This window comes from Rhinopithecus roxellana, chromosome 10 (assembly GCF_007565055.1).
Source record: "Rhinopithecus roxellana isolate Shanxi Qingling chromosome 10, ASM756505v1, whole genome shotgun sequence".
NCBI classification, from domain to species: domain Eukaryota; kingdom Metazoa; phylum Chordata; class Mammalia; order Primates; family Cercopithecidae; genus Rhinopithecus; species Rhinopithecus roxellana.
The window spans coordinates 40,983,697-41,002,290 of record NC_044558.1 but is presented as its reverse complement, the minus strand read 5'-3'; the positions used below and the strand labels follow the sequence as shown (position 1 = coordinate 41,002,290).

General features: G+C 34.9%; 1 protein-coding gene across 7 annotated transcripts in view; it reads left to right on the top strand.

Moving 5' to 3' along the window:
* Positions 1–18,226, top strand: part of RAB3IP (RAB3A interacting protein) — a 67,564-nt gene extending 49,338 nt beyond the window's left edge. For 4 of the 7 annotated variants that reach the window (XM_030939604.1, XM_010358725.2, XM_010358724.2 and 1 more), the window contains exons 5-11: positions 4,656–4,733; positions 5,355–5,558; positions 8,833–8,961; positions 10,235–10,347; positions 14,324–14,423; positions 14,510–14,579; positions 16,908–18,226. In XM_030939604.1, coding sequence (XP_030795464.1) covers positions 4,656–4,733; positions 5,355–5,558; positions 8,833–8,961; positions 10,235–10,347; positions 14,324–14,423; positions 14,510–14,579; positions 16,908–16,990 — 777 coding nt within the window. In that variant the 3' untranslated portion in view covers positions 16,991–18,226. The remainder of the gene's footprint in view (positions 1–4,655; positions 4,734–5,354; positions 5,559–8,832; positions 8,962–10,234; positions 10,348–14,323; positions 14,424–14,509; positions 14,580–16,907) is intronic. The other 3 variants (XM_030939605.1, XM_010358727.2, XM_010358726.2) reach the window with 2 other exon arrangements.
* The last annotated feature ends 368 nt before the right edge of the window (positions 18,227–18,594 follow it).

Genomic DNA, 18,594 nt, shown 5'->3' with positions numbered 1-18,594 from the left:
TCACAAATGTGGAAAATTCTAAAGATTCAATTTTTAAGAATTCAAAATTCTTAAAAATTCTAGAATTCTAAAAATTCTAACAAGTTAGAACTAATAAATGAATTTGATAGGGTTGCAGGATACAAAAATTAATGATGTTTCTATACAAGCAGTTATCTGAAAAGGAATTTAAGAGAACAATCTTATGATTTCAGTGTCAAAAAGCATCAAAAAGAATAAAATACTCAGGAATAAACCTAACCAAAGAGGCAAAAAGACTTGTATACTGAAAATTACAATAGAGTTCATGAAGGGAATTAAGACACAGATGGAAAGAGATTTGTGTTCATTGGCTGGAAGAATTAATACTGTTAAAATGTCTGTTCTACCCACGTGGTTTACAAATACAATGCAATCCCTATGAAAATCCCAATGGCATTTTTTACAGAAGTAGGAAATTCATATGGAACTACAAAAGATGTTAATAGCCAAAGTGATTTTTTTATTTTTATTTTTTGAGATGGAGTCTTGTTCTGTTGCCTAAGCTGGAGTGCAATGGTGTGATCTCAGTTCACTGCAAACTCCGCCTCCTGGGTTCTAGCATTTCTCCTGCCTCAGCCTCCTGAGTAGCTGGGATTACAGGTGTGCACCACCACGCCCAGATAATTTTTGTATTTTTAGTAGAAACTGTTTTCACCATGTTGGCCAGATTGGTCTTGAACTCTTGACCTCTGGTGAGCCACCTGCCTCAGCCTCCCAAAGTGCGGGATTACAGGCGTGAGCCACCATGCCCAGCCCCAAAGTAATCTTGAGCAAGAAAAATAAAGCTGGATGCATCACACTTTCTGATATCAAAGTACATGACAAAGTTACAGAAGTCAAAACAGTATGGCACTGATACAGAAACAGACATATGGACCAATGGAAGATAATAGAGAGCCCAGAAATGACACATTTATGGTTAGCTGACCCTCGACAAAGATGTTAAGGACACCTAGTGGGGAGTAGATAGTCTTATCAATAAATGCTGCTGAGAAAATTGCAGCATGCAAATGAATGAAATTAGACCCTGATCTCACACCATAAAGGAAAATCAATTCAAATGGATTAAAGACTTACATGTAAGACCTGAAACTGTAAAACTCAGAAGAAACAAGGAAAAAGCTTCTTGACATTGGTCTGGGCAGTGATTTTTTTGGATGTGACACCAAAAGCACAGGCAACAAAAGCAAAATGGGCAAGTGGGAGTGTATCAAATTGAAAATCTTCTGCCCAGCAAAAAACAGTCAACAAAATGAAAAGGCAGCATACTGAATGGGAAAACATATTTGCAAACCATGTATCTGATAAGGGGTTAATATCTAAAATATATAAGGCATGCAGTAGCAAAAAACAACCCAATTAAAAGGGGGGCTAGGGACCTAAATAGACATTTCTCCTAAGAAAACATACAGATGGCCCACTGGTATATGATAAGGTACCCAACATCACTAATCATCAGGTAAATGCCAATCACTCCCCAATGAGATAGCATCCCACACTGGTTAGAATGGCTATTATCAAAATACAAAAGATAGTAAATGTTGGCAAGGACGTGGAGCAGTGGAACTTGTCCGCTATTGGTGGGAATGTAAATTGGTACAGCCATTATGGAAAACAGTATGGAAATTTCTCCTCAAAAAATTAAAAATAAAGCTACTGCATCATCTAGCAGTCCCACTTCCAGGTATATATCCAAAAGAAAATCACTATCTTGAGTTATGTGTACTTCCATGTTCATTGCAGCATTATTCACAGTAGCAAAGTTATGGAAACAAGTTACATATCCATTGATGAATGGATAAAGAAAATGTAGGGGGTATGTGTGTGTATATGAATACTACTCAGCCTTAAAAGAAAATGGAAATCCTGTGTTTTGCAATATACATGAGTGAACCTAGAGGAAGTGAAATAAGACACAGAAAGACAAATGCTACATTATCTCATATGTGGAAGCTGAAACAGTCGAGCTCATAGAAGCACAGAGTAGACTGGTGGTTGTCAGGAGCTGGGAAATGGGAGAAATGGGAGATGTTGGTCATTTGTACAAAGTGTCAGTTATGCAGGATAGATAAATTCTGAAGACCCAATATAAAACATGACTATATTATATGTGACAAATTTGCTAAGAAGGTAGATTTTGTGTGCTCACCACCTCCCATCCAAAAAAAAAAAGGTAACTTAGAGGTGCTGGATATGGTAAAAGAAAAACAAAATGATATGTATATTTCAGTGCTCATATTTATTAAAGCACCAACACTAATTTGTGTATTGTCTATGGCTGCTTTCACATTGCAACAGCAGAGCTAAGGAGTTGCAACTGAGTCTGTATATGTATACATAGTGTTTGGCTCTTTACAGAAAAAGTTTGCCAACTCCTGGTATAGGTGATACTTATATCATTTTCAGCTTCAGAAGGACAGTGTGATGGAAAATTTTCAAACTTTGAGTCTACCTTTTGATGTTTTTTGTCAATTTTTAAAAAATTCTGTAAAAGTTCTGCGTGTTATCTTATTAGCAACTGATCCTGCCCTAGTCTAGTACTCATCTTTCCTTTTGGGGCTCCAGTTACATGTGTGTTATACCTTTTCACTATAACCCTTATGTGTGTAGTGGAAAAGTCACCTAAAATTTCACATCACTTCTAAGTTTACTTCACTGTTTTGTTCTCAAATACCTTCAAACACATTTTAAAAACAAACAAAAAACTTGTCTAGCTTTTCTAGTCGTTCTCCGTTAGAGGTTTGGTCAAACTGTATAATCCACTATTAATGAAAGCAGAGTCCATTTCCAAAAATTTAGTCAACTATTCTCTCCATAGTATGAATTACTTTTGCATTTAAAGTTAAAATGTTACTTATCTTGAAGGGTCAGATTAGCTATGTTTATTATTATTATTATTATTATTATTATTATTTTTTTTTTTTTGAGATGGAGTCTCGCTCTGTCGCCCGGGCTGGAGTGCAGTGGCCGGATCTCAGCTCACTGTAAGCTCCGCCTCCCGGGTTTACGCCATTCTCCTGCCTCAGCCTCCGAGTAGCTGGGACTACAGGCGCCCGCCACCTCGCCCGGCTAGGTTTTTTTTGTATTTTTTAGTAGAGACGGGGTTTCACGGTGTTAGCCAGGATAGTCTCGATCTCCTGACCTCGTGATCCGCCCGTCTCGGCCTCCCAAAGTGCTGGGATTACAAGCTTGAGCCACCGCGCCCGGCCTATGTTTATTATTTTTAAAACATCACCAAATAGTCTTCTGTTGACAGCCACTTATCCCAGAAAAATTCAGCAAATCTGAAACAATTGTTACTTTTAAAAGGAGACTATTTAACTCATTAAATTTGACAGCTCTTAAGGACTTTGCCAAGATAGCCAGAATAATAGTGCATGGAATATCTTCATGGTTAATATCATTTTGTTATAAATCATTGATAGTAAAGATTCTCCTATTTAAACTAATATAAGCTGCAAATTCACATTCATGGGCACACGCAAACTGCGATCATTACAGTACTGTAAAAGCAAATGAACAAATGGGAAACAGTCAAACTCTGATGTAAAGAGCTTCCACCTTTCCATTCTACCTCTGTGCATTTTGATAGACCTAGTGAGGGTGCCATTGTCAAACTATTCATTAAATATCTTTGAAGCTCATTTCCTTCCTTCCTCTGATAAATTGTAAATTGAAGTTCTAAAATGTAAGTTCTTAAATCCCAGGGCACTATCTCAAGCACCCTATATATATGCTTCCAGACCATTCTTAATCCCTTATAGGGATTATTCTATACAAGGGCATAATCTTTTAAAAATAAAAAGATCATGTCTTCCTTAACAAAACTGTAAGGCTTCCTTAAAAAAACTGTAAGGCTTCATATTGCATTTAGAATAAAACCCGCAATTCTTACTCTGATATTTTATTTGATTAATCAGAATGTAAGCTCCTTAAGAGCAGGGACTTTGTCCTTTCCCAGAATGTAATCAGCGTCTGGAACAGTACCTCACGAGGAGATGACATGAGTAAATGTCTCATGAATAAACATTATATGAATAAAATGAATTAAATACCTAGAGTTTCATATTCGTAGTACTTGAAGATTAAAAATCTATTAAAGGGTAAACTCTGATTTGCCTTTTTAGGTTGCTCTGCACAAAATTGTCACTTAATATAATTTTGTGAATCTTTTTATTAAAAGCTCTAAGGCTTCTTAACTGTCATTACTGTAAACTGCAACATTATTGGTGTGTTAATGTTTTTACTTGTCCCTTCTGTATGTCTTTGCTATGACTAATAAGAATATAGATAGTGACCACATTATAAAAAGCTGCCTGCAAAGGAGTTGGCTTTGACATGTTGGTCATTGTTTGCCTTCATCACATTTACAGTCCTTACGCAAGCATTAATCAGGATGATTGATCTCAACTTGGCTGCCTCAGTAGTAATAGGTCCTAAAAGAAGGCACCTGTTCCTAATGCCGCATAGTTGTCTCTCTGTTGTCAACTGCTGCTTCCATAGTTGATATTGAGTACTTATTTTCAGGCTAAATTTTGGTAGTATATGTTTGCTTCAATCATAAACACTTGGCAAAAGCTTTTTGAAAGCAAATGCTACTTTGTTTCTAAAATATGAGATGTTAACTTTTTCAGGAAGCTCATAAAATGGTGAGAGAAGCAAATATCAAGCAGGCAACAGCAGAAAAACAGCTAAAAGAAGCACAAGGAAAAGTAAGTTTTTGCTACTCTTAATAGTATAAAATAGTGGTGACTGTTTTAGAGATACCTTAACATCTGTTGGATTTTATTCTGATTGTAAAGTAGTGCTTGTTTTCAATTTGGAAACTACAGAAAAATAGAAGAAAATAGCTACTATGTAGATATAATTAATAGTAAACATTTGGTGTCCATTTATATGAGAACCAAATGATTTAAAGCCTTGTAAATCACATGAATTATCCAAAGGATTATAGAATCACATTTTAATGTTAATACTTAGTTTTTAAATTCACTGAGAGAAGCCACCTAAATGTTACTAGATTTTACTGTTTTAGGAGTGAACTTCTACAACTAGTCATAAGCTATTGTATTTTGAAGATTTTGAAAATTCACATAAATGTTAGCTATTTTGGTAATTTTCAAAATTTGATTTGACATTGTGAGTAATAGATGAATCCAAACCATATGGAAACATCAAAAAACTTGATTTTAGTTTCTCTTTATTACTCCACAGGAAATACAAATTAAACTTACTTTTCATCTTTGAAAGTGTTTTGACCAGATTGGTAATATTTAGCTGCATTTGTCATGAAACATATTTAATGTATGTGACTATGTTGATTTCTTTCCAAGATTGATGTACTTCAAGCTGAAGTAGCTGCATTGAAGACACTTGTATTGTCCAGTTCTCCAACATCACCTACGCAGGAGCCTTTGCCAGGTGGAAAGACACCTTTTAAAAAGGGGCATACAAGAAATAAAAGCACAAGCAGTGCTATGAGTGGCAGTCATCAGGACCTCAGTGTGATACAGCCAATTGTAAAAGACTGCAAAGAGGTAACTCGTCAAGGACTGTACCCTCTGACTCTGTTGATACTTGTTAATTCTCATCACTGAGGTGTCAGTTATCATTTTTGCCAGCAAAATTTTTAGTACAAAATATTCAGTATTAAGATGGGGGAGGCTTTATCTAGAGCTGGCTGCTTTCAGGGATTCTTCAGTTCCATATTCTACCTGGCTGACCTTGGAGTACCTGCTAGAAACTTGGTAAGTTTCTTAATCTCAATATTTCATTAAGGGAGGAAACTATCATATGTTGGCTAGAGGAGAGTGGGTGGCTTTAATGATCTGGCTAGTCAACATTTATTGCTAGAGTGCACTTACAAAGTATGGATATAAGAAATATGTGAAAATAAGATGATTTTCTTAAAGATCAATACATTGCTTTTATTTAAATTCAGAGAGAGAATTTTATATCAGCAAAAGAGTCCTAGAGTTAATTCAGATAATTAAGCAACAAAAAATAGAAATAATGGTAGCCTTACAACTACGTAAGGCTGGAAGACATTTTGCTAAGTGAAATTTCAAGTTATAGTAGAACAATTAGTATCATTTTTGATCCCAAATTAGGTTTCATAGTTCAGCCAGTCTCAGTTATTCAGACACTTACAACTATGTAAGGCTACCATTATCATGTATCCATAATAATTAAAAATTTAAAACGAAATAATGGGCCGGGCGTGGTGGCTCATGCCTGTAATCCCAGCACTTTGGGAGGCTGAGGCCGGAGGATCACCTGAGTTTGGGAGTTCGAGACCAGCCTGACCAACATGGAGAAACCCCGTCTGTACTAAAAATACAAAATTAGCCAGGCGTGATGGCGCATGCCTGTATCCCAGCTACTCGGAAGGCTGAGGCAGGAGAATCACTTGAACCTGAGAGGCGGAGGTTGCAGTGAGCTGAGATTGCACCATTGCACTCTAGCCTGGGCAACAAGAGTGAAACTGCATCTCAAAATAATAATCATCATCATCATAATAATAGTCTTATTATTTTAAAAGATATGTAATAAAGATAACTGAAATACATAAGTATTTTGAGCTGTTTGGAGTAAAAATTGTTTTTAATCATTGTATACTGTGAGAAAGCATTTCTAAGAGAATTGATCAGTAATTTATGAAGCTTTCCCATTTCTTCTTAGAAGCCATCTTTTACGTTGTTGAATTCAAGTTCGTCATTAATCCTGAAGAAATGTGTGCTTGTTACATTTTTGTATGGAAGTCAGGAGTTTATTAAATGGAATAACCAATGTTGTTAACCTGTTGTAATTGAATTGCATTTTGACTGATTATTAATAAGAAAGATGCTGCTAAGAGAGAAGTTCAATACTTGGTTAAATATGAATGTAACCAAATCCAAAATTCACATTGGTTTCTGTGAAATATTTAAGAAACTTTTTTTGTCGTAACTTTAATTCTAATTCTTTGGAATTTAAATAGCAATTTTAATTGCCTGGTACAACTTGTATTTTTGCTGTTTCTTACTCAGTATGTGTAAGTAATTATGTACCCCCCTATTGACACAAAATTTAAATGTCTTCTCATGGAACATGGTAAAGGTTCATTTTAGTTTTTGAAATCCCTTAAAATGTGCGTAGGCAGCATATAACTTCAAAATAATAACCTTTGCTTTCCAGGTATGTGTTATATTCTGATGTTTCATGAAAAACTTGTCAAAAAGTCTTACTAGGCAAAGGAATTACATAAATTTGGTCTGTGTAAGTCTTAGAAAAATACGTAACGATCTGGAAAAAATTGAAGCATGTCCATGTTTTTGTAGAAAATACGATGGGGGCCCTCGGTTATGACATTAGCAACATGTCTTCTGTAGACATTTAAAATACACATTCCTGCATGCAGACATACAAGCCCAGTGCAAGGCTTTGGGATCAAGCCACTTAGATTTGAATTTGGACTTCACTGTTTTCTTGCTATGCAATCTTGGGCAAGTTACAAATGGCGATCATAATATCTGTCTTGTACAGTTGTGAGGATTAAATGTTTGTAAAGTGCTTACAGTGGTTCCTGGCAGAGTCAGCTCTTAATAAATGGTTTAAATTACAGCCTTTAAACTAGAATCTTTCCTTAGAATACCACTTACCTGCTTTGAGGTTTATGTCCTTTTTCTCAGTAACTTTACAAAGAAAATGCATTTGAAAATGTAAGTATTGCTTATATGCTAATATTTGTCCTATTGCTTTTGCTTTGATTCAAGGAATTTATGAATTGGACTGAAAAGAAAATTCACATGGAGATTGCCTTTATACACCTTAAAAGGAAGTCTGTAGGAAGGCTTAGCTACACTCAGCTCTGTTAAGTTCTTGTAGACTACTTGCACGTCTGATTGAGTTATCCTAGAGGCAGTCTGTAGCTATAGTCAGTGCATCATTTATGGTGTATCCAGTGCTTGTGGACAAGAGCAACTTAGTGCTGTAGGATGGTGGAGACTGCTCTAGTTTTGGTGACTGATGTCAGTGCAACTTTGTATTCCAGCAGATGTTATTGAGCTGGACTGAGGGAATCTGAGAAGCTGTAGGGAAGAATACTTGGGGAAAATTTATTAGGGAGGTGGGAAAGAAAGGGACAGCTGGAGGAGTGAATAGGAAGGCAGGTGCCAGCAGTGGATTATTATCGATGCCTAAGGTGGTAGTTACTGGATGCCAAAATTATGTCAAAAATATCTAAATAAATGTTGTATTTTAAGGTAGGCAGTTTAGAAGACTTTACGTGTTGTTTTTTAAAATCCTGTTGCTTATGCAGTAACATTTTGACAATTCTTTTGGGAATGCCTTCAAGTTATAGTAGAACTGTGTCATTTTTGATCCCAAATTAGGTTTCACAGTTCAGTCAGTCTCAGTTTATTCAGACACTATAATTAATTAGGTTCCAAATTACCTTTTTATTGTTTTCAGAAAAGACTTGTCATCATTTATTATATTCTGAATAGTGTGCCACCTGTGTCTTAAGAGGAACTCCAGCATTTTTGGTGGGGATGGGAGAAGGAGCCCAGGATGAGGATAATAGTAGTGTTATTGAACATGGTTGCAGATGATGCATGGAAAAAAGCTACTTGGTTATTTGGGCGTCATTTTTTAAAAAGGAAAACTGCTACCAGGTATTATATAACGAATCAAGAGTGGTTCAATTTATTATTTTAAATGAAGAGCATTGTTTTTCAGTGATGTTTAAATTAGTTTTGGTTTTGTAAGGTGGTTTTTATGTTTATACTTTTTAAAACATGTTTTTGTGTTTTCCTTTGGTTTATCTGTTAGGCTGACTTATCCTTGTATAATGAGTTTCGATTGTGGAAGGATGAGCCCACAATGGACAGGACGTGTCCTTTCTTAGAGAAAATCTACCAGGAAGATATCTTTCCATGTTTAACATTCTCAAAAAGCGAGGTAATTTGTTTTCATTTTAGTAGGACTTCATTATAGTTGTTTCTATACTTCTTTTAAACTAAATCATATTACATATTTTAATATCTCCTACATAAATAAGTTATTATAAAATGTCATGTTTTACTATTTTTACCATTCTGTACTAGAATCATGATAATTTCTTGGCATTCAGTTACTGAACATCTTTCCTTATATGAGCAGAGGATCATTCACACTAAAATGTGTACTGCATTGGTGTCAGGTATTAAATAGGTATGGAGGATAGGACTTATTTCTTGATTTACAGTCCAAGGTTCAGTGTAAGGGAAGTTCTCTACACACTCTGTTAAAGGCATTTGTTGTGTCTATCTGTACATGATTTAAAAATCTTATTTTTTTAATCTTTAAAACAGGAAAAGTAATGCCTTCTTCTCCTGTGCCATAGGATTGTTAAAAGGATAAAATGAAGTGAATTAAGTAGAGACAAAAACCTTAGAAAAATAAGGCAGTACAAAAATGTAAAGCTGTAATTTTAATTTATTCTTACATGTGAAAGATTTGTCTAGAAATATCCTGTCAATTAAAGTATAAGAAATTTAATCCTAAGAGTTTTATGTGAAGTCTTTCAAGAATTTAATTGTAATGTTACTTATCAGGAGAAGTTAAGATGAGCATTTTTCACACTTTTGATATGAATATGTGTTGTTCATTGTGGCTCTGTATCTGGTTTCAGGTAGGCCATTCAGTATTAGTAACCTTGCCAGACTATAGAAGTTTTCCTGTTTCATCTTGTATCAGTTGCTACCCTCTTCATCCTGGCATTTAATATTTGATAATTCAGCTAATTCTTTTGTAGACTCACTCTTATGCACATAAATACAAATTCAGAGAATATACAGCTAATTAATATATATTGCTGTGGTATAAATGACCAGTGTTTAAAAATATTATATACATTTAGCAGAATAAAGCTTCAGGATATTCATTTTGAAGTGGCATTAACAGTGGATATTAATCATGGGTAAGGAGTGAACAGAGACTGGAATTAATGCCTTTAATCCTTGTCCAGATAATGAGGAAAGTTATTTTACTATAAGTGAATTGCCTTTCATAACAGTGTTTGGATTATAAAATAAATCAAACAAAAATTATCTGATTTCTTCCTTTTTCATTTGCTAAAGCCAAGCTAGTGGGACTTGGGAGAAGAATAATTTGTAAAATTAGTCTACTGTAGAATATAATTTTGATATTTTTCTGCCAGTATAGCATCTAGTACTTTTTCTTTTTTTTTAAGTTGGCTTCAGCTGTTCTGGAGGCTGTGGAAAACAATACTCTAAGCATTGAACCAGTGGGATTACAACCTATCCGGTTTGTGAAAGCTTCTGCAGTTGAATGCGGAGGACCAAAGTAGGTTTTTACATGCATGAATTGTGAAAGTGACTGAGTTTTTGAAATGTTATGGGTTGCAGTTATTTAGTTTTTCTGGTTTTAAATGTATTATATCTCCCTCAGATTTCTCTTAAGTGTCTGTGTAGCCCAAAGACGAATTCCTGAGACAGTGTGGAATACAGTATTTCAGCTTTAGCATTAAAGGAGAGCCTTTTTAATTATAGGTTGGTTCAAAAGTAATCGTGCTTGTTGCCATTGAAAGTAACGGCAACAAGCACGATTACTTTTGCACCAACCCAATACAATAATATACATATATGGATCCAGGTAAACTAGAGATAGAAATCTGAGTTTTGTTTTTGTTTTTAACCTCATGTTGTGACCTATTAGTGGATTGTGAAATCAGTTTAGTGGGTCATAAGCAGAATTTTTGTTTATTACATGTATTTGTATAGCCATGTGTCCTGGGTTTCTGTATAAAATACTTCCGTCTGAGGGTGACCATCAAAAATAGTTTGGGAAGATACTGAGTTAGAGTAAGTCTTATCAATCATGAAAACAGTGTACCAAAAAGACTTGATGAGATTTCTCCTTTTATATTGTGTTTATAAAGGATTCTCACTTTAATAAATAATCAGTTTTGTCTTTCATAGGTGAGTCTTACTTGAGAATTATAAATCTTCAGAGATAAGACTCCCACATTTCATAGCAGGGCAGACTTTTTCCATCCAGTCCTATGAGGAGGAATGACTGAAACCAACAGTGCTTAAAACATCTGGCAACGGTGAAAGGTTTTGCCTAAAACCATGGCATAATTGTGTCTTGGCTTCTGTTTAAAAAATGACTCGGAAAGCTTTTGAGATAGATGCTTATTAAGTACATAGAGCCAGATCAATATAGGGGACTAGAAAGCCTGAGAGAGCTCATAGAAAGTGTAACTGACTGCTGTCAGGGTTATTTTGAAGCTAGAAAAGGAAAAGACTGGTTGAGATGAACTAATAGGTCTGTGTTGAAGCTGTTGTAGGAACTGTGTGCTTGTTTCTATTCCCTGTTATGCACGTTACATTCTCAGCAAGATTACAGAATGTTGTTATTTAGGTGATCATTTGTTGGAGGGTTCCTAGTCCATATATTTGTTCTGTGAGCCACACGTCCACCTCGCTCCCTCAAGCCACACCTGTGTAACGGTGGCCTCTGAATTTTAGGGAAAGAATTTACATTCTTAAATTCTACAAACACCCAAGTATTTTTATTCTGATCCTTCCACCCCAAATATGGAGAATTAAATTTAATCATAGCAGTTTTCGTATGTTTAAGGTCTGTGTCATGCCTCATTTTAAATATAGCATACAACTGGTTTTATTATAGAATTTAAAATTTGTGCTTGCATTATATATCACACATATATGTGCAAATATCAAATTTATAACAAATGGGGATATCAAATTAAAGTGCATTTAAAGTATCTTTAGTAAAATAATTATAGTTTAGATTTAGAGAACAGTTTACAAAGTTTAAGGATATTGTGCTTGTGGGAATGGGACCAGAAATCAAGGTGACGCATATCATATGGAAAAAACTATGTGAAGTATGGCTCTGGCCGTGGCTCTTGTGAGCTACAGTGTGAAGATAATGACTAAATGAGTGGCACAGCACTGTAGGAATTTTGAGGAAGATGAGATTATTCAACCTATGATTAGGTACTCTTCTTGAAAGGAGGGAGATTTGGTTTAGGTTTTTGAAGCATAAGAGTAATTTGGATAAAGAGCAGTATATACATCTGAAGACCTAGAAACAAGAAATCAAAGTGTGTTCAAAGGATGGTGAGTGTATGGAGAGGAAAGGAAAGAGGTGACAGATTTTAAGAATGAAAAGTTAGATTGGGGTGGGGTGATGGGTAAAGGAGAAAGGAGTTAGAGATGTCTGACTGGAAGACTGATTTGAAGTGATTGTGGAAATTAATAGAAAAGGCTTTGGTTTGTGGAAGAAGATTATAGGTCTAGAGTTAAACATGCTGACATCGTCACATGAAAATGGCAAACAAGGATTTGAAATCTTGGGACTAGAGTTATAGAGATTTATTAATGTAGTGTAGCATGTTTGAAAAAAAATGGAGTTGGAGGTCAGAGGTCTATTCACATTGAATCCTGGCTTAACTAAAAATATATTAGGTGTGTCTAGTTTACAAAATGGCTTAGAAATGAGATCTTTTAAGAAACACTATACACCATGGAATACTATACAGCCATAGAAAAGAACGAGATCATGTCCTTTGCAGGGACATGGCTGGAGCTGGAGGCCATTATCCTTAGCAGACTAACGTAGAAACAGAAAACCAAATGCCATGTGTTCTCACTTATAAGTGGGAGCTTATGTGTTCCATGAGAACACATGGACGCATAGAAGGGAACAACACACACCGCTGCCTATGGAAGGGTGGAGGATGGGAAGAGAGAAAAGATCAGGAAGAATAGTGGATACTAGGCTTAATACCTGGGTGATGAAATAATACATACAACAAACCCTCATGACCCATGTTTACCTATTTAATAAACCACACCCTGCATGTGTACTCCTGAACTTACAAGTTAAAAAAAGAAACATTTATTATTTTAAAAGTTGATACTTAAAGCCACCTTACCAGATCCCTTTCAAAATTAGGCTGAATAGTAGACCAGCAGGCATATGTCTGTTTCCTGTTTCCAGAATAGTGTATAAATTGGTTTTTAGCAACTTGATGGCACATTTTCCTCTTGTGCAAATTATACTTTTGGAAGTTCCACAGACTTCCAACACTCTGTGCTTTAAATTTCTAGATCTTCTATCCTCCCCAAACTAGTAGTTAGTGCTTTTAAATATTGTTACAGATCATTAAAGGAATTTGCTAATAAAGAAACAAAGAAATATTTGAAAAAAGATAGGAATTGGTTAGTGATTTGAATTACCCCCTCCTGAAAAATTACCCTGTTTCAAATACACATTGTTGTGTGTTTTCTTAATATAAAGGCACATTTGTATTATATTTCTTGTAGGTATCGCTAAAATGTAGTGTTATTTAGTATATTTACTATGTAATTTGTACTGTCATATAAAATGCTATTGGCCTCTTACTTTACTTAGAGCTATGCTAATTTTGCATTGATGGGGAGTGATAGTTGTATTGAGCCAGGTTCCTAGCTTAGGAGGGTGACAGCTGGGCTGCTGCAAGTCTGGCCTGATAGACATGCCAGCCTTATCTCACGGAGCCATAGGGTAACAGATGGCTCATTACTCATTCAGCAGTCATTGAATGTGTGCTGTGTGCCAGGCACATTCCTGGTGCCAGGCATTTAAAGATGAATCAAAGTCCCTGCCCTCAAGAGGCTGATAGCCTAATCCCAGCCAGAAAGCCTTCATATAAAATTTTAGCTTTTGTCATAGGCAAATAGAAAGGATGGTGTGAAATTTAGTGAACTTGTTATATGATTGTTAAGATTCAGTATTTTTATAAGGTGGCTTATTCCTTTGTACTTCTCCCTAGGTCCCACATTAAATGCAAATATAGCAACCAACCAACCAAATAAACAAATACCCCATCTGGAAACTATTACCCTGCAAGCTATCTGTAACATACTTTGAGACTTGAACAGTCATCATGAGGATATTTTCAACTGAGAAGTTGAAATCCTGATGGAAAGCTGAGAGCCGTCCTGCAGCTGATTACTCATTTGTAAATTTGTTCCAGGATGGGACATATATGGAAAACACCTAGTTTCTGTTTCTAGAATCATGGTTAATATTATGGCATTAAACTTATACTATTAATAGAATGTAAGTCTCACAAGGGCATAGTCTTTGTCCGTTTCATCACTGTAGCCCAGCGTCTAGAACTGTTCCTGGTACACAGTAGGTTCTCAAATATTTGTCATCTAACTGAATGAATAGGTAACTTGTACAGAAGGTAGGGGCAAATGCTTTTAATTTCAAAAAACTGAAATTTATCATTATTTCACAGAAAATGTGCTCTCACTGGCCAGAGTAAGTCCTGTAAACACAGAATTAAATTAGGGGACTCAAGCAACTATTATTATATTTCTCCTTTTTGCAGATACAGGGTAAGTGACTTAACCATGAATTTTAATAAAGCTTGGTTTGATATGAGACATTTGACCATTCATGACATTTTCTCCATTTGTCCTAGATCACTTCTGTATGTAACTTTTTTACATACATTCGATACATTCAGCAGGGACTCGTGAAACAGCAGGATGGTGAGTGTTCTTGATTCAGTATAAATCTTTACATGAAAGTTCAGCAAAAAGTATAGGACGTAGTAGTAATGCTCATATCAGCTTTATTGTTGGTACATTTATGTTAAATCCCATATATAGTTCTAATAAAATTTGTGGAGAATTTGGGAACAAATGTCTTTTAGAAAAATACTGTGTTTAATTATTTTATTTGCCTCATTTTACTCTTAATTTTGAATTTTAAGCAGGGTCAGTTTTAACTCCTAAGTGGTGTATAATAAACCAGATGGTAAATGAGAAGAGAGTTACAGGCTCATTGAATTGACTCTTTAAGAGATGAAAATGAGGCCGGCAAAGTGGTCAGATTTATTTTAATTGATGGAAACCATGATGGAGCTCACAATTAAGTTTTCCCTGTATTTTCTATTTTTTGCGTGTGAATTAATAAAGTAGTCATGAGGATAATTCTGAATGGAATAAAGATTGCCATATTCTAAATCAGCAGAAACATGCAGGTGATATATCCAGGAGAACCAACCTCATGCAAGTGTGTTAATATTTTTAATACAATTTTATATGGCTTTATAGCTAAATATCTTAAATATCAGGCATAAAAACTAATATGGCCTGACAACTCCAAAGCAGTATCTCTCGAGCACAAATGATTGCATAAAAATGAAAATAGCAGATACTGGGCTAGAGACAAGTCTATGCCAGTTTGTATTTAAAGTTTTATGAAATTTCCCTGTTTATATTTTTTAGGCACTGAAAATATTATCTTGCTCAAACACTGGTAGAAGCCTACCATCTTTCAGTCATGTAAACCAGTGAATCTTGATTCTATGGAGAAGTTAGTCATGCTGATAAAAACTTAGTTTAGCCTTTCTCAAGGTCTGGTATGTTGAAAAATGTCATATTTCTTTAAAATCCCATATAGTTGGATTTTAATGCCTAAAACAATAGGGATAAAACCTGTTAACCTAATAACCTGATAACCTAATTAATGTTGAATTTCAAAAGGCTTAGTAACATACAAACAGTCTTTAAACTATATAATACTTTTTTTGACTTTAATAAAACTGAAATATTTTTGAATACCTGTAGATGGATAATATAATTTAAGCCAGATAACAGAAAATTTATGTTAAATATAATTGCCAAGACTATAATATTTTTCTGTTTGTTTAAATGAGAAGCTTGTAGGAAAGACAGATAATTTACTTTATGAAAATAGAAAGTGTTACGAGTAATGAATGGTAAGGGTGATAATAAAAGTAGTATATCTTCTCTAGTTTCTATCACTCTTCCACTTTATGATATTTAGTACACATCATTGACTATGTGTGTTTGTTGTAAACAGGTATTAGTCTTAAAATCTGTTTATTATATGTGCCTTGTGCCAACAAAAGATTTAGGGCAGCTAAATCTAAAGCCGAATTTCTTGACCTTGGTACTAGTGACATTTTGAGCTGGATAATTCTTTGTTGTGGGGGACTGTCTTGTGCATTTGTAGGATGTTTAATAGCATCCCTAGCTTTTACTCATTAGATACCTGTAGCACCCCTGGGATGGGACAGTGAAAAATGTATCTATTAATTGCCAAATGTACCCTGGAGTGGCCAGGGATGAGAAGTGGTGGTAGTGGTAGTGGTAGTGGTGGAATCTTCCATGATTGAGAACCATTGATCTAAATGAATATAATCTGATCATATATCAAAGGAAGACCTTTTATTGTCTGAAATAAGGAGCCAACATTTTTCCACTTATAGTGGGAACTTACAAAAGTGTAGGTAATTGAATTTACAATTCATCTTCCACATGCATTTTTATTTCTAATTGGAGCCATACGCAAAACCTTTCTGTTATTACTCACAAACAATGTTACTGAGTTTTCTGGATTGTCTTGTTTTCTTTTTTCCCCCTTCACCTTCTGTTAGTGTTAATGAAGAGTAAAATGGCCACGATATAACAAACTAGAGCAAGAAGATTCATAAGTTAGAGAATAACTTGAATAATTGAGCATTGAGTGTACTCACTTCATGAAGGTGACAGCATTGACATTTACTCAGGATGCTGGATGTCCACCTTTTCTAGGGCTAAAATGATCATCTCTGACATATTTAACGAATAATTGTGACAAAACTGGTGACTTGCTTTATTGATAAAACTGGGATGGTCACAAGTCTGTGGAAAAGCTTATGTGAATTGTTGAAAAAATGTAGGTACATCTTTAGAAAATACGCAGTTGATGGAGTTGTCATTTCAGCTAACTTAAGTTTTCAACGAAACATTAAAAATAATGAAGATGGTATTTTATGATTTAAATATCTCTCTTTTCTATTTGTATAGTTGATCAGATGTTTTGGGAAGTTATGCAGTTGAGAAAAGAGATGTCATTGGCAAAGCTGGGTTATTTCAAAGAGGAACTCTGATGTTCTGCGTGGGACCATGCCTGAACTCTCTGAATAACTGAAAAATGGCTGAATATTTTTATGGTTACTTGATATTTATTTCCAAGGAGTGGGCCTAAGACTTTTTTCCCCTTTTGCAAATTGCTCTAAGAAGTACCATGATTTCTTTTAAACTGATCTATGCTGTGTTTGCTTATTCTTTAGTTGAACCCACTGTGAAGAATTACAGGTGTACTAGTGAATGTAATTTATAGTTGCAAAAAAAAAACCTGAAATAAATAAATGTTAGATTGAATGTGTGTACATTTTCTCTTCTAGCTCTGACATGGCATTTAGGGTTAGCAGAATGTATTAAATAGTAATTTTCAAACTACCCAGTAGCTTCCTTCCTTGTGAGAGGCAAGGAAGACGTCTGAGTGGACAGCACTCACTTTCCAAGGCCCCCACCTCTAGAATGGCTTTATTTTTATCTGTTTTCTATATTGGGTTTCAAAAAGATTATATTTGAAGAAATACTTCTGCTGCTACAAAGTTTGAAAGTTACTATTTTAATTATTCTGCTCTCTGTAATTGAAAGAATTCCTTTATTTTGGTGATTCATTAAAATATAATAGAAGGCAGTCAAATTGTATCCCAGAGATGTATTCCTGAGCGTCTTGATGTAGTGTATTCATGTTTTATATGTGTTAACCACTATATTGACGTTAGAGGGACATAGATGTAAATGAGTTTGATGTGTGTCAAAGGGGTTTAAAGGGGTGTAGGTTGAAAGAATGGTACGTGTGAAGTATACACTGATTATAGAACCACTTGACCTCTGCATTCCAAATTGTAAAACTGACTCTGCTGGAGAAATTATAACAAGAGGTTTGTGGTAGAAATATAGTAAGTATAGAACAGCAAAAAGAAAAAATGAGAAACCACTTTAGTCTCTGTTTAGAGAAAGCTGCTGTTAATATTTTTGGAGAGTAGCCTTTCAGCTTTCAGATATTTTCTACTTACATATGCATATTTTTGAAATAAAAAGTAGGCTTTTTTTTTTTTTTGCTTTTTAAACCTAAACATTAAATACATTTTCCTTTGGGTAAACCTACACATCCTAATCCCTGTTTATAGAATTTTAACATAATTTAATTGTGTTTGGAGATGAGGTGGTTTTCAGTTTATTTTTCATGTTATAATGCTTGACGAGTATCCTTATCTGTGCACTTTTGAACAGTTGAGTTCTTTCATGTGGATGCCTGGAGATAAAATTGTTGTGTCAAGATATATATATATGTATTTATATGTGTGTATATATGTATTTTTAAATGTTTGATCTGCGTTGCTAGATTGCCATCCAGAAAAGTTAATCAATCTTATACAGCAGCAGTGTATAAGAGAGCTGGTTTTCTGAAGATAACATTTTTTTCCGTCCTGTTTAGAGGTTTGGTCAATCTTACCTGTAGACGACTTCGGCCACCAGGTTGGGTGGGAGCCCACAGACAAAAGGACATTGGAGTATGTTACGGTAAAAACCATCATTACCACACCCAGCTCAAGAATGTGAAATCGAACATGAAAAAAACTTTGAACCTACAATTTTATGTTCTGAAAATAGTTATTCTAATGTGAGGGCATTAATA